The 16,072-nt window shown below is 34.7% G+C and overlaps 1 protein-coding gene across 4 annotated transcripts in view; it reads right to left on the bottom strand.

Annotated features, from left to right (window-relative positions):
* EXOC6B (exocyst complex component 6B) overlaps positions 1 to 16,072 on the bottom strand; it is a 722,789-nt gene that overhangs the window by 426,128 nt on the left and 280,589 nt on the right. For all 4 annotated transcript variants that reach the window (XM_081253931.1, XM_081253933.1, XM_081253934.1 and 1 more), the window contains exon 7: positions 15,644 to 15,820. In XM_081253931.1, the coding sequence (XP_081110057.1) occupies positions 15,644 to 15,820 (177 nt within the window). The remainder of the gene's footprint in view (positions 1 to 15,643; positions 15,821 to 16,072) is intronic.

Here is a 16,072-nt window from a genome sequence, read left to right as displayed (position 1 = left end):
AAAATAGGCACCTCATACATTGCTGGTAGGGTGGAGGTATAGAAAATGTTACAACCTCTATGGAGCAGAATGTGACATTATCTAACAAAACTACATATGCATTTACCCCTTGAATCAACAATCTAGAAACCTACCCTGAAGAAACATCTCCAACTACATGGAAAACAATTCTCAGGTTTTGGAGTTTATTATGAAACTTTTTTTAAGTTTTAAGGTGTTTTACATACAGTAAAATCCATCCTTTCTAGTGAACAACTCTGTATGTTCTAAAAAAAATCCATATAGTCCTGCAATCACTATCACAATCTAGATTTTAAAAAATGTTTCCACCACCCCCAAAATTTCCCTCATGCCCCTTTGTAGTCAAATTGTTCCCTAATGCTCAGCCCTTGACAAACACTGATCCATTTTATGTCCCTCGAGTTTTGCCTTTTCAAGAATGTCATATAAATAGACTCATACCATATGTAGCCTTTGAATCTTCCTTCTTTCATTTAGCATAATACATTTGAGATTCATTTATGTTGTTTCATGTATCTATAGTTCACTTCTTTTTATTTCAGAGTGATACTCTAATTATGGATATACCACGGTTCATTTATCCCTTCACTCACTGGAGGACACTTGGGTTGCTTCTACTTTCTGGCAATGCATGAATAAAGTTGCTATAAACATTCAGGTAGAGGTTATTTTGTGAATATAATGGGTAAATTCCTAGGAGTGAGACCCCTGGGGTCATATGGTAAGTGTATGTTCACTTTATAATACACTAACAGGCTGTTTTCCAAACTGACTGTACCATTTTGCATTTTCACAGCAATATTTAAGTTGTTCGGCACCCTGCCAGTACTTGATTTTGTCAGTATTTTGTTAAGCTAATTCAAATAGCTATGTAGTAGAGACACTATACTTTCATAGGAAAAGATTGGAAATCATTAAATGCCTACATATAAGAAACTGGCTGAATAAACTATGGCTCATTCAAATAATAGAGTACAATTTGGCAATAAAAATAGAATGAGAATGATTTCTATGAAGTGATATGAAAATTACTATTTTCAGGATATATTTTCAAGTGAAAAAACAAAGTACAAAAAATATATATGTATGATGCTATTAATGTTGTGTAAGGTATGAGAAAGGGTAAGTACACACACCACAAACACAAACTCATAATACTGATTACTTACAAAGGGTGAGTAGGATCAGGAAGGGAGAGATAAAGAGGAAAATGGGATTTCACTGAACATATCTTCTTACATAATTCTGCCTTTTGAACCATGTTCATATTTTACATAGTCAAAAAAATTAAATTAATAAGGATGGGGAACCCCAAAAATAACACAAAAAGAAACAAATGAACCTAAGAATATATAAATTTGGTAACAATCACACACGAGAAAATAAAATAGCCAAGAAACATCTGAACAAAATACTCTGAACTATACAACTCCACTGTATTGTAAGATGAGAAGAACTGCAAAGAAATCTTGAACTTAGTAAGTTTACTGCTTTTAGTGACACATGCATAGAAATTCTGAAACTATTTTGTGTTATATGATTAGGTAAATGAGTAAATATATTAATACTCTGGGAACCAGAATTCTCAGAGACACAAATATGGAATAGAAGAAGAGGAAGAACTATGATATCAGGTTTAAATTAGAAGCATCAGGTTTAACTCACAATTTATAAAAATGTCTATGTTGGTATATATAGCATGTGTATTTCTTAACTCTGTCCACAAAAGGAGCATACCTAATGCCCACATCTCAGTTTCTAAATATCACTGTCCAGTAAAAGGAACAAGAACTCTTTGACAAAATAGCTAATACTGGGGGCTGGGGCAAAACCTGGAGTAGACCAATAATATCTTGTGCCAGAAAAAAAAGGAAGTGCTCAAAAATTGATGAAGACAATAGATGAGACTCCCACTAGCCAAATTTGGAACAACTGGAGAATCAAAATGAAAGACAAGAATGGACTATAACCCTTGTATATAAAAAAGAATATATGTGACAACACTGACACACAAAAAAAAAGAAAGGGAGAAAAGTAAAGTTCTTTATAGAATAATGTCAACTAATCAATGTGAATGAAATGATAAAAATAGAAAAATCACTATTTTATAATCACCACAGTAACACATGATTCAGGAAAAAACCATCAATGAATTCTAAACCAACAGGTAAAAAACAGGGAACAGGATAGCTGCATGATCTAAAAGTACCACTCCATAGATCACTTATTAATTACAAAGGAGGAAAGGCACCTTTACAGTGGAGAAATCTGGTAGACACCACCTTAACCAATTGTGTACATCCTGATATGATGCACTGAAAAGAACATAATACTACTTTTGTTATATTCCTGCCAAAAATTATTAACCTGAATCTAATCATGAGGATGCATCAGATATACCTAAATAAAGGGATATTAAATAGACATAAAAATTAAATGCAATGTGTGATACTTGTCTAGATGTGTTTGCAGGAAAACATGAAAGAAAAAAACTGCTGTAAAGGACATTATGGGGACAACAGGGGAAATTTGTATACAAGTTATATACTAAGTGGTAGTACTGTATCAAAATTAAACTTCCTGAGGGTGACCATTGTATTGTGGTTATGTGGAAGGATGTCATTCTCAGAAAACTAGAAGTTTCTGTATTGAGAGTTCAAATACGATGGATGAAATATGCCACTTTCTTTCAAATGATTCAACTTTAGCTGGGGCAGTGGGAGAGGGTGGAGAATAAAATTGACTTTCAAAATCCATTTTTTGAGAGAAAAATCTCCAAATTTAATAAGTATTTAAGTGAAGGTATATGTATGTTCACCTTACCACTCTGGTAAGTTTTCTAAAGATTTAAAATTTCTTTTAAAAAAGCTTTTTAAAAGAGGATATTACTCTAGAGGTCGGAGTTGGGGATGGGCAAGATGAGTGAAAGGGGTCAAAAGGTACAGGTTTCCAATTATAAAATAAATGTCATGGCATGTAACGTACAGCATGGCAACTATAGTTAATAATAATGTATTATATACTTGAAAGTTGTTAAGAGAGTAGATCTTAAAAGTTCTCATCACCAAAAAAAAAAATTGCAACTATGTATGGTGATAGATTAACTAGACTTACTGTGGTGATCATTTTGCAATACACAGAACTATCAAATTATTACATTGTATACCCAAAACTAATATGTTATATGTCACTTATACTGTAATTAAAAATTCTTATAAATAAGTAAGAAGAGGATGTTACAGAAGAGGTGAGGTTGACCTAGTCCTCAGGTAAAAGTAGAATTTGGTATTTTAGACAAGGAGTGGTGGGGGAGTACATTCCCTAGTTGGGGTTATTAGCAACTTAGCACAGAGTGAAGGTGGTAGTTGAATAAGCAATGAGCACATAAAGGAGAAATTCCAGAAGACCTGAAAAGGCAAGTAGAGTTTTATAATTAAGGCAAATAATTTCAAAACAAGAACTTTATACTATCAGAAAATGAAAAAAATTTAAAGATCTTAAATCAATGAGAGCCATAATAAATTTTTGCCAATGGACAGACCCAAAAGATCAAAAAATAGGAATAAGAAAAGCAAAACAGAATATCTAAGCATGTCATAATGTTTTTTGGTGTTTTTGTTTGTTTGCTTTTGTTTTTTGCGGTACGTGGACCTCTCACTGCTGTGGCCTCTCCCGTTGCAGGGCACAGGCTCCGGACACACAGGCCCAGCGGCCATGGCTCACCGGCCCAGCCACTCCACGGCGTGTGGGATCCCCCCGGACTGGGACACGAACCCACATCCCCTGCATCAGCAGGCGGACTCTCAACCACTGCACCACCAGGGAAGCCCTGTCATAATGTTTTCATTCAACTTTGTCAATTGTCTTTATTGCCATTTGGTTATAAATATAGGTACCTACTTTTCATTTGACTACATTTATCCTTAATAGACCAGCTTTCATCAAGAACAGAAATGGAAAACTCAAAGGAGACAGGGGTCAGTGGGTACAGGGAACCAGCAAAGCAGGCCAGCATGTTAAACTGTATTCTTTTAACAGACATACTTTGTATATGAAATATCTAGGACTACTACTTATTTTTACAATGGAGTATATTCTCATCTTTTTTTTCCAAACATGTGGTCCTGCCAGTGTATCTTCCATTTTGCCATTTTTTAATACACACTCAGTAAAAGTAATATTTCCCTCAACAACTGCACAAATATGATAATAAATGGCAATATCCAATGTGCAGACACAACCGGGATTGTGGCTTAGTGGAAAAACCATATCCTTTGTAACAACCTTGAAGCTCAGGGCTAGTATATTACTACCATGCTTAGAAAGAGACTAGGTTGGAAATATAGATTTTTTTTATGTGAATTCAACTAACTTTTAAAAGTTTGAAACTAATTTTAAAACTTTTAAGCACTGTACAAGCCAACAACCATTCTGTAAGCTGTTTCTGGCCCATGGGCTGCCAATATACAACCTCTAATTTAAACTCTGAAGTCCTCTAACAGCATCTTTTATTTCACTTTAACTTGTTGAGAAATAACACTCATTTTGTTACCTTCCCGTCAACAGAAAGTTCTGCAATAAACAATTTGAAATTTGGAGCAAATATCATAACCAAAATTTTACATAAGCAATTTGACATTAATTAATTATTGTCACTATTTTATAGGTGAGAAAAGAGATGCTTAGAGAAATTATAGGACTTCCTCCAACAGCACAAAAGCTGACAGAACTTACACTTTCTATAGACAAATCTTGTGTTTTTTTACCATCATCACCTTGTTATGGACAGAATTGTGCCTCCCCCAAAATTCATATATTGAAGCCCTAACACCCATAGTGACTGCATTTGAAAATAAGGCCTTTAAGGAGGTAATTAAAGTAACATAAAGTCATAAGGGTGGGACCCTAATACAATAGGACTGATGTCCCTATAAGAAGAGGAAGACACACCTGGGGCGTGCAAGCAGAGAAAAAGCCATGTGAGGACACAGCAAGAAGGTAGCCATTTGCAAGCCAAGAGGAAAGGCCTGAGGATAAACCAACCCTGCTGGCAATTTGATCTTGAGAGTATCACCCTTCAGAACTATGAGAAAATAAATTTCTGTTGTTTAAGCCATGCAACCTGTGGTATTCTGGTATGGCAGCTCTAGTAAACAAATACAACTTGTTACCCCAAAATTAGTAAAGTACCATCATCAGAAAGACATCTTGGAAGGCTTTATATTAAACACATGACATTTGTATTTAAATTAGCACTTCCATCGTGTTAATTACATATTTCAAAAAAGACACCAAAATCTTAAGAGTTAAACCTGACATGGATCATTTGTTCAACAAACATTTATTTGATCCATACTCTATTAAGAGTTTTGTGGATAACATAGTGACCACTGCTCACTAACAGTATGTAAACAAATGAAGAGAGATATGTGCCAGAAATATGACACCAATGAAGTGTTCTAAGAATACAGAAGCTCTGGAGTAACCTAGAAACAAAGAAGAAATCATAGGTCCTGCTTCTTCAAGCTATTTCTTACTCAATACTGCTTTATTTCAGTAGATTTTTTGTTTACAGTAGATTGTATTCACCACTCCATGTAAATATACATCATCAAAAACTACATCAAGATATATTTCACCTTTATTCCAAAAAAAGCACACAGTCAGAATGCCATAATAGTAACTATTATATACTGGGAGCATTGTATGTGCCAAGCACTATGACAGAAGCATCATATAAATTACTTCAGTCAATCCTCACAACAACCCTACCCTTAGTAGGTATTACTGTTCCCTTTCTCACAAATAATATATCACCTTAAGTGGTTCTTTGTACTATATCTTCCAATATTTCAAAAATAATAGTTCGGATAAATCTAATACATTCTCAAGCTAAAATGTTCACTACTTCTAAAAATATTTTTTAAGTTCTGTCTAGACATTTAGAGAAAAGCAATAACATCTACATATACCACAGTATGACATAAAGATTCAAAACAGATTTCCAACATCAAAACCAGGCCGGCCAAGTGCACCACTCCCCATCCTCCCCACGAAGCAGCTGAGGTCCCACCACAGCTGGAGGGCAGGTGCAGCCCACATGATGGACAACCCTTGAGCACCTGGCTCTGGTGCTTCCAGGCCCCAAGGATCATACCTTATACAAGAACATTCCTTTAAGACTGAGAGAGTCAGCTGTTTCACCTAATACATAAAGACAAACACAGAGAGCCAGGCAAAATGAGGAGCCAAAGAACATATTCCAAACCAAAAAATAAGACATATGCCCAGAAAAAGACCTTAATGAAATGGAGATAAACAACCAACCTGATAAACAGTTTAAAGTAATGGTCATAAACATACTCACAAAACTCAGGAGAGGAATGAATGAACACAGTGATATCCTTAACAAAAAGTTAGAAAATATAAGAAAGTACCAAACAGTAGTTATAACTCAACTGAAATATACACTTAAGGGGTTCAACAGCAGATTGGATGAAGAAGAATGAATCAATGAGCTGGAAGAAAAGCATGGAAATCACCTAGAAAAAGCAGCAAAAAGAAAAAAAAAATTATAAAATGAATATACCTAAGGGACCTCTGAGACAACATCAAGCAGAATAACATTCACATTATAGAAGTCCCAGAAGGCAAAAAGAAGAGAAATGGTCAGAAAAATTATTTGAAAAAGTAATAGCTGAAAACTTCCCTAATCTGGGGAAGGAAACAGACATCCAGGTCCAAAAGAGTTCCAAGTAAGGCGAAACCAAAGAGAACCACGCCAAGACACATTATAATTAAAATGGTAAAAGTAAGGACTAAGAGAGAATCTTAACAGCAATAAGAGAAAAGCAACTTATTACATAGAAAGAAAACGTCATAAGGCTTTCAGCAGATTTCTCAGAAGAAACTTTGCAGGCCATAAGTGAATGGCATGACATATTCAAATTACTGAAAGGAAAAATTTTCCAACCAATAATTCTCTACCCAGCAAGGTTATCATTCAGAATTAAAGGAGAGATAAAGAGTTTTCCAAATAAGCAAAAGCTAAAGAAGTTTATCACCACTAAAGTGGACTTATAAGAAATGTTACAGGGAATTCCCTAAGTTGAAAAAAAATGGCACTAATTAATAAGGAGGAAACACAAGAAAATTAAAATCTCACGGGAAAAGATAAATAAGAAGGTAGCAGATCAATCACTTATAATGCTACCATGAAGTTTAAAAGACAAAAGAAATAAAATTAGCTAAAAATACAATAATTTGGGCTTCCCTGGTGGCGCAGTGGTTGAGAGTCCGCCTGCCGATGCAGGGGACACGGGTTCGTGCCCCGGTCTGGGAGGATCCCACATGCCGTGGAGTGGCTGGGCTCGTGAGCCATGGCCACTGAGCCTGCGCGTCTGGAGCCTGTGCTCCGCAACGGGAGAGGCCCGCGTACCACAAAAAAAAAAAAAAAAAATACAATAATTTGCTAAGGGAACATAAAATAAAAAGACATTAAATGTGACATCAAAAATATAAAATGTAGTGGGATAGTAAAAAATGTAGAATTGTGGAATGTGCTCAAATTTAAGTTGCTATCAACTTAAAATAGACTGTTATATACACGGGATGACACATGTGAACCTGATATTCATGGGATGATACATGTGAACCTGATAACTACAAAGAAAAAACTTATAGTAAATACACAAATGAAAATGAGAAAGGAATCTAAACAAAGCACTAAAGAAAATCATCAAACCACAAGGGAAGAGAGAAAAAGAAACAGAGAAACTATAAAAATAGCTAGAAAACAAATCACAGAATGGCAATAAGTACATACCTATCAATAATTACTTTAAACATAAATGGACTAAATTCTCCAATCAAAAGACAGAGTGGCTGAATGGATTAAAAAATAAAAAACAAGACCCATCTATATGCTGCCTACAAAAGACTCACTTCATAAGTAAGGACATAAACAGACTGGATGTAAAAGGATGGAAAAACACATTCCATGCAAATGGAAATGAAAAGAAAGCTGGTATAGCTATACTCATATGAGACAAAATGGACTCTAAAACAAAGACTGTAATAAAAAACAAAGAGAGGCCCTACATAACAATAAGGGGTCAATACAGCAAGAAGATATAACGTTTATAAATATGTGTGAGGCAAATGTGATAACCACTACACTACGGAAACAACACTTAAAATATGTATGCACCCAACATAGGAGTACCAAAATATATAAAGCAAATATTAATGAACTTAAAGAGAAAATTAATAGCAATACAATAATAGGAGGGGACATTGACACCCCACTTATAGCAATAGATACACCATCCAGATAGAAAATCAATAAGAAAACATCAGCCTTGGGGGCTTCCCTGGTGGTGCAGTGGTTGAGAGTCCGCCTGCCAATGCAGGGGATGTGGGTTCGTGCCCCGGTCCGGGAAGATCCCACATGCTGTGGAGCGGCTGGGCCCGTGAGCCACGGCCGCTGAGCCTGTGCATCCGGAGCCTATGCTCCGCAACGGGAGAGGCCACAACAGTGAGAGGCCTGCGTGCTGCAAAAAAAAAAAAAAAGAAAAGCAAAGAAAAGAAAAAGAAAACATCAGCCTTAAATGACATATTAGATCCGATGGAATTAATAGATTTATACAGAATACTCCATCTAAAAGCAGCAGAATACACATTCTTCTCAAGCGCACATGGAACATTCTCCAGGATAAATCACTTGTTAGGCCAAAAATCAAGTCTCAATAAATTTAAGACGATCAAAATCATATGAAGCATCTTTTCTGGCCACAAAGCTATGAAAATAGAAATCAATTACAAGAGGAAAACTGAAAAAAAAAAACCCACAAAAATGTGGAAATTAAACAACATGCTACTAAACAACCAGTGGGTCACTGACAAAATCAAAAGTGAAATCAAAAAATATGTAGAGACAAGTGAAAACAGAAATATTACATACTAAAATCTGTGGGGTGCAGCAAATGTAGTTCTTAGAAGGAAGTCAACAGCAACACAGGACTACTTCAAGAAACAAGAGAAATCTAACTTTATACCTTAAGGAACTAAAAAAAGAAGAACAAAGCCCAAAGTTAGTAGAAGGAAGAAAATAATAAGATCTGTGCAGAAATAAATGAAATAGAGACTAAAAAGACAATAGAAAAGATCAATGAAACTGAGAGCTGGTTCTTTAACAAGATAAACAAAATTGACAAGCTTTTAGACCAAGCAAGAAAAAAAGTGAGAGGGCTCAAATAAAATCGGAAATGAAAGAGAAGTTAAAACTGATACCACAAAAATACAAAGGATGATAAGAGAATACTATGAACAATAATATGCCAACAAATTGGACAACCTAGAAGAAACAGATAAATTCCTAAAAACATACAGTCTACCAAGATTAAATCATGAGAAAATAGAAATGTTAAATAGACTGATTACTAGTGAGATTGAATCAGTAATCAAAAACCTCCCAGCAAACAAAAGGCCTAGACCCGATGGCTTCACTGGTGAATCATCCCAAATATTCAAAAATGATTTAATACCTATCCTTCTCAAACTCCTCCAAAAAAAATGAATAGGAGGGAATGCTTCCAAACACTTTTCAGGAGGCCAGCATTACCCTGATTCCAAAACTAGACAAGGACACCACCAAAAAGAAAACTACAGGCCAATATCTCTTATGGACATAGAGGTAAAAACCTCAACAACATATTAGCAAACTGAATTTGACAATACATTAAAAGGATTATACACCACAATCAAGTGGGATTTACTCCAGGGATCAAGGATAGTTCAACATCCACAATCAATTGATGTGATATACCACATTAACAAAATGAAGGATAAAAATCGTATGACTATCTCAGTAGATGCAGAAAAAGCTTTTAAAATTCAAGATTCATTTACGATAAAAAATCTCAAAGTGGGTAGAGAGGGAATATACTTCAACATAATAAAGTTGGTATATGACAGATCCACAGCTAACACCATAGTCAACAGTGAAAAGCTGAAAGCTTTCCCTCTAAGATCAGAAATAAAAGAAGAATGCCCACTCTCACCACTTATACTCAAAAAAGTATTCAAAGCCATAGCCACAGCAATTAGGCAAGGAAAAGATATAAAAGGCATCCAAGTTAGAAAAAAATAAAAAAATAAAAGAAGTAAGACTGTTACTGTTTGCAGATGACATGAAACTATACACAGAAGCCCCTAAAGACTCCACCAAAAAAAATTAGAACTAATCAATGAGTTCAGCAAAGTTCTAGGATACAAAATCAATATGCAGAAATCTATGACATTTCTTGTACAATAGTATTGAAATATCAGAAAGAGAAATTAAGAAAACAATCCAATTTACAATTACATCAAAAAGAATAAAATACCTAGGAATAAATTTAACCAAGGAGGTAAAAGGCCTATACACTGAAAACTCTAAGACTGATGAAAGAAATTAAAGAAGACACAAATAAGTGAAAAAACATTCCAAGCTCATGGATTAGACGAGTTAATATTGTTAAAATGTTCAAAATACCCAAAACAATCTACAGATTCAATGCAATCCCTATTAAAATTCCAATGGAATATTTTACAGAACTAGAACAAATAATTCTAAAATTTGTATGGAACCACAAAAGATCCCAAATAGCCCAAACAATCTTGAAAAACAACAAAGCCATAGATACCATGATCTTGATTTCAAACTATATTACACAGATATAGTAATCAAAACAGAATGGTACTGGCCCAAAAGCAGACACACAGATCAATGGAACATAATTAAGAGCCCAGAAAAAAATCCACACATATGAAGGAACAAAGAACATACAATGGAGAAAGGACAGTCTCTTCAATAAGTGGTATTGGGAAAACTGGACAGCTACAGACAAAAGAATGAAACTGAACCATTATCTTATAACATACACAAAAATTAGCTCAAAACGGTTTAAAGACTTGAATGTAAGACTTGAAACCATAAAATTCCTGGAAGAAAACATAGGTGGTAATCTCACTGACTTCTGTTTAGTGATGTTTTTTGGATCTGACTCCAAAGGCAAGGGAAACAAAAGCAAAAATAAATAAATGGGACTATATCAAACTAAAAAGCTTCTGCACAGCAAAGGAAATCATCATTAAAACAAAAAGGCAACCTACTGAATGGGAGAAGATATTTGCAAATCATATATCCAATAAGGGGTTAATATCTAAAATACATAGAGAACTCATACATCTCAACAACAAAAAAACAAACAGCTCTATTAAAAAATGGGGAAATGATCTGAATAGACAATTTACTAAAGAAGACATACAGATGGCCAAAAATCACATAAAAAGATGTTCAAGATCACTAATTACTAGAGAAATGCAAATGGAAACCACAATAAGACATATAACCACCTCACACCTGTTAGAATGGCTTTAACAAAAAGTTAAGAAATAACAAGTGTTGGAGAGGATATGGAGAAAAGGGAACCCTCACATACTGTTGGTGGGATTGTAAATTTGTGTAGTCACTATGGAAAACAGTACAGAGATTCCTCAAAAAGTTAAGAATAGAACTACCATATTATCCAGCTATTCCACTTCTGGGTATATATACAAAGAATATGAAAACACTAATTCAAAAAGATATATGGGGCTTCCCTGATGGCGCAGTGGTTGAGAGTCTGCCTGCCAGTGCAGGGGACACGGGTTCAAGCCCTGGTCTGGGAAGGTCTCATATGCCGTGGAGCAACTAGGCCCGTGAGCCACACTACTGAGCCTGCACGTCTGGAACTTGTGCTCCACAACAAGAGAGGCTGTGACAGTGAGAGGCCCACGCACCGCAATGAAGGGTGGCCCCCGCTCACCGCAACTAGAGAAAGCCCTCACATAGAAACGAAGACCCAACACAGACATAAATAAATAAATAATACAATTTGCTAAAAAAAAAGATATATGCACCATGTTCACTGGAACATTATTTATAATAGCCAAGACAGGGAAAAAAACTAAGTGTCCGTCAATGGATGAATGGATAAAAAAGATGTGGCATACAGGTATAGATAAAGGTATAGATACAGATCTAGAAACATAGATATACCCACAATGATACTATGCAGCTATATAAGAAGAATGAAATCTTGCCATCTGGGATGATATGGATGGAACTGAGGGTATTATGCTAAGTGAAATAAGTCAGAAGTAAGAAGACAAATACTGTATGATTTCATTCATATGTGGAGTCTAAAAAAAACAAATAAAACAAAAACAAACAGTTACAGGGAACAGATTGGTGGTTAACAGAGGGAAGGGGGCTGGGTGCTGGGTGCAAGGCATTAAGGGGGTCAATTGTATGGTGACAGATGTGACCATTTGGTGCGTGATCACTTTGTAGTATATACAGATCTCAAATTATAATGCTGTACACTTGAAACTTATATAATTTTTTTAAATTCCCCAAATCATATATATTTCCACTGAAAACCAATTGAATTAAGTTGTGATAAAAAATGGTCAAATATCAGTAGTTTATATAGTTCAACTCTAATATAAGACAAGTTAAAAAAAAACTTACCTTAACTAAGGCGACCCTTTCATTAGTTTAGACAAAAATAAAATACAAATAGGAAGAGAATTTACAGGGGAATAGTTTTCCTGCAACACTTCTCGGCAATCAAGAGACTGACTCTGTCAGTCAGCTCAACATGTAGTCAGTTTTTTATCCAAGATGACAATTCACTTCTATGACTTCATCTTCAGTTCCCCAGGCTACTAAGTTTTTCCCATCTCTGGCACAAACTTTATTTCAGTTAAACAATATACTAACTATCTGTTTACTATGTGCAAAGCTATTTTCTAGGTGTTTGGTTTTCCTTACCCATCTCATTCTATGGTCTACTATTAAGTATTATCAAACTAAAAACATAGTAAATAATGTACAAATGTCACTTGGCTCAAAGAATGTATTAAGTACATTTCCATTAAAAGCACAGGAAAGGGCAAAAAGTTCTTCAGAGAATGAAAAAAATACCTAAACTTAAGTATATTAAATCAGAATCATAAATTTCATTAAAAATAATGCAGGTAATCAATTACAAGCAACAGATTTTAGAAGACAACATATAACTTTCTCTTCAAGTACTGTATTCATTGCTGGAAAAATGTTAGGACATATTAATGAAAAAGCAATAGGACACCTAAACATTCTTGAGTTTGTTTGCTTTATGTACTAAAAATGCTTCCTCATGGTCCACTATAGCCTTGCAACTCAAAGTGTGCCCAGGGTCCAGAGAAGCACCATCCTTACTTGGGAGCTTGTTAAAAATGTAGATTCTCAGATTCACCCCCCAACCTGCAGAATCAGAATCTGCATTTAAATATGATTCCAAGGTGATTCCTATGCACATTTAAGTTCAAGAATCACTTTCTCTACAACATGCTTCTTAACTCAGGTCCTAAGGACAACATGAGTTTCACAAATTCCCTGAAATTTCATGCAGAACTTTTTGTGAGTGAATATACATAGATTTTACTGGGTAAAGGCTCCATATTTTTTATCAAACTCTCACAGGAATATAATGACCTCCAAATAGATTAAGAACTACTAGATTCTATGGCACAGTTTAAAAGTCAAAATATTTCAAAAACTATTTATGCTACTCTCAATGAGGTCTGTTGAAGAATGACAAGAATGAAGGTCAGAACGTCACAGTGGGTCACGGAAGACCTTATCTGAAGAATTTATTCACACCATGCAAGAACTATGCCAAGAAACCAGTTTGGAGACATCTAAATAAATAATTCTCTACATGAGGTTTGAGATTAAGAATGTGCACTTGAAGAAGATTCAAACTGAGAAGTAAATAAATATAAGGTAGGATTTTTTTTTTAAGATAGGATGCCATTAGATGACAGCAAAGTGCTGAATTCTTGTTGTTAAGAGCTCAATCAGCAAATCTCTAATATGAATTCTGTTGGATTTGGGATACAGAACCATTTCAAAATGTTAACTTCCAAGTACATTCTTACAATATTTCCTTCATGAGGGATCCCAACACATTTTACTAGTCGTACTTTCTTCTTCCTCTTTGGACCTCAGAAGACAAAACAATGCAGAAATATGGCACAAAAATTTAAAAGGACTTGCCCAGGATCTTCAGTGAGCTAATGATAAACAATAGCTCAATAGCTTCTGGATACAGAAGGTTCTCACTAATATATGAGAACTGTGTATATTTCATACTTTCATCTTATCACATAACCATCTCTTTGGGGTGTGTATTATCCAGGGGCACAGGCAATGTTTAACTTCTGTTTCCTTAAGCCATAGTGCCTGATAGAATTTAATTTCCTTAATGGGCAACCAAAAATGTAAGTTTAAAATGTTAACTGGATTTATCTTGATCCTGATGTTTTATTGTACTATTAGTGTAATTTTTCATCTGTGATGGGTCTAATCCCTGACAATCCGATCTCCTGGGTGGATCCATATCCAACCATACCAGTCATTCCAGGCAAGAGAGAATGCTAAACAATATTCAGGGGATCAAGATTACCCTAAGATTACAAAGTTAGACAGTGAAAAGTTTGGGGCTGTAGTTTGGGTATGGAGAGGAGAGTAAGAAGGTTAGTAAGGGCATAACAAAGAACAATGATGGAGAAGAAACACTGAACCCAGTTTTATCTGGAGAAATGAAACAATGAAAAGGAGACAAATACTTAAAGGTAAAACAGGTTACTGAGAACAGGAGTAAATGGTTCCTTGCACATGTCAGTGAGCATTTGAAAAGTAAATAATACTATCATTAATGACAATTTTTACAGTAAAATAAAATAAAATGGCAAAACCAATATCTGAATGCAGTCTGTAAGTCTGCAAAACTCATGCACCTAACCACTATACTCACAAAAAACTGATCCAGTTTATGCAAATGATAAGTCGTTCAAAAATGTTTTAACTGGAAATCTCAAATGTCATAGTAGTTTTATTTTTAAAAACACATTAAATATATTTCCAACAACAAAGAAGGATATAAAAAAATGTACTAGTTAAGCCACTTAATCTTATTCTTTACCTGAAAGTGTCACAGAACTAAGAGGTTAGGGATATATCACAAAATTCCCAGATACCCTAAAATCACTCATACATTTATTTCCTCCAGAAATGTGTTCTCAACTTTCTGGAACCTTTTTACAATTTCAATCTGAACCATTTCTCAAGCCTAAGAAATCTCTGTTTACTCCTACTGTTTAAAGTAACATCTTTTATTTGTCTGAAGTAACTTTGTTCCAGCTTCAGTGGAGATCATCTATCAATAGATCTCTTTCTCTAAGTCAGGTAAACACTACTCTTCCCTTAATGTAGTACCCAGTCACTATACAATCAACAAACCCTGAAACTTTAAAAAAAAAACAAAAAAAAAAATGGATGAGTATATTTAAAGTCTAAAGAATTAGAATCTAAGATATCTTAGTACATCTTCAGTTTCCTTAAATCAGGGAACATTTGTATTTAAAATGATATTTAATATCCAGAAGATAACACAAGCTATGTTATATGGATAAATTCTTCATCACATCTCAAACATACCATATTGAAATGTAACAACAGGTTCACTTCCCCGGTTCAAATGTTAGTTACCTCTTCATCATCTTCCTCATCTTCAACATCCAGAATTCCTGAATCCTGTTCAGACTTGGGGCTAGTGCTTCCTATCTCTGTATCAAAAATTGTATATGCATCTTTCTTAGGTTTTCTCTTGCTACCTATTCTGGGTTGTTGCAAGATGATGTTATCCAGGTTTCTTTGTTGTTGGGCCTAGGATAGAAACACATACACACAAATAAACAAAAAAAGAAACAAAAGAAGCAGAACTTAATTAAGTATTCAAGAACTTCTAATTTTGAACTAATTGGTATCTTTAAAAAAATACAACAAAATCCCTTAATACATAAAGTTTTAGTGCCAGAAATAAAACCAAACATATTAATGTATAGATTTTTAACCCTGGAGCTACCCATCTTTATTCGTTTTCCCAGTTTCCATAGAACAAAAGATAATCAGTCAATA

The sequence above is a fragment of the Mesoplodon bidens genome (assembly GCF_964165515.1).
Source record: "Mesoplodon bidens genome assembly, chromosome: 14".
NCBI classification, from domain to species: Eukaryota; Metazoa; Chordata; class Mammalia; order Artiodactyla; family Ziphiidae; genus Mesoplodon; species Mesoplodon bidens.
This window is presented reverse-complemented; position numbering and strand designations above follow the sequence as displayed.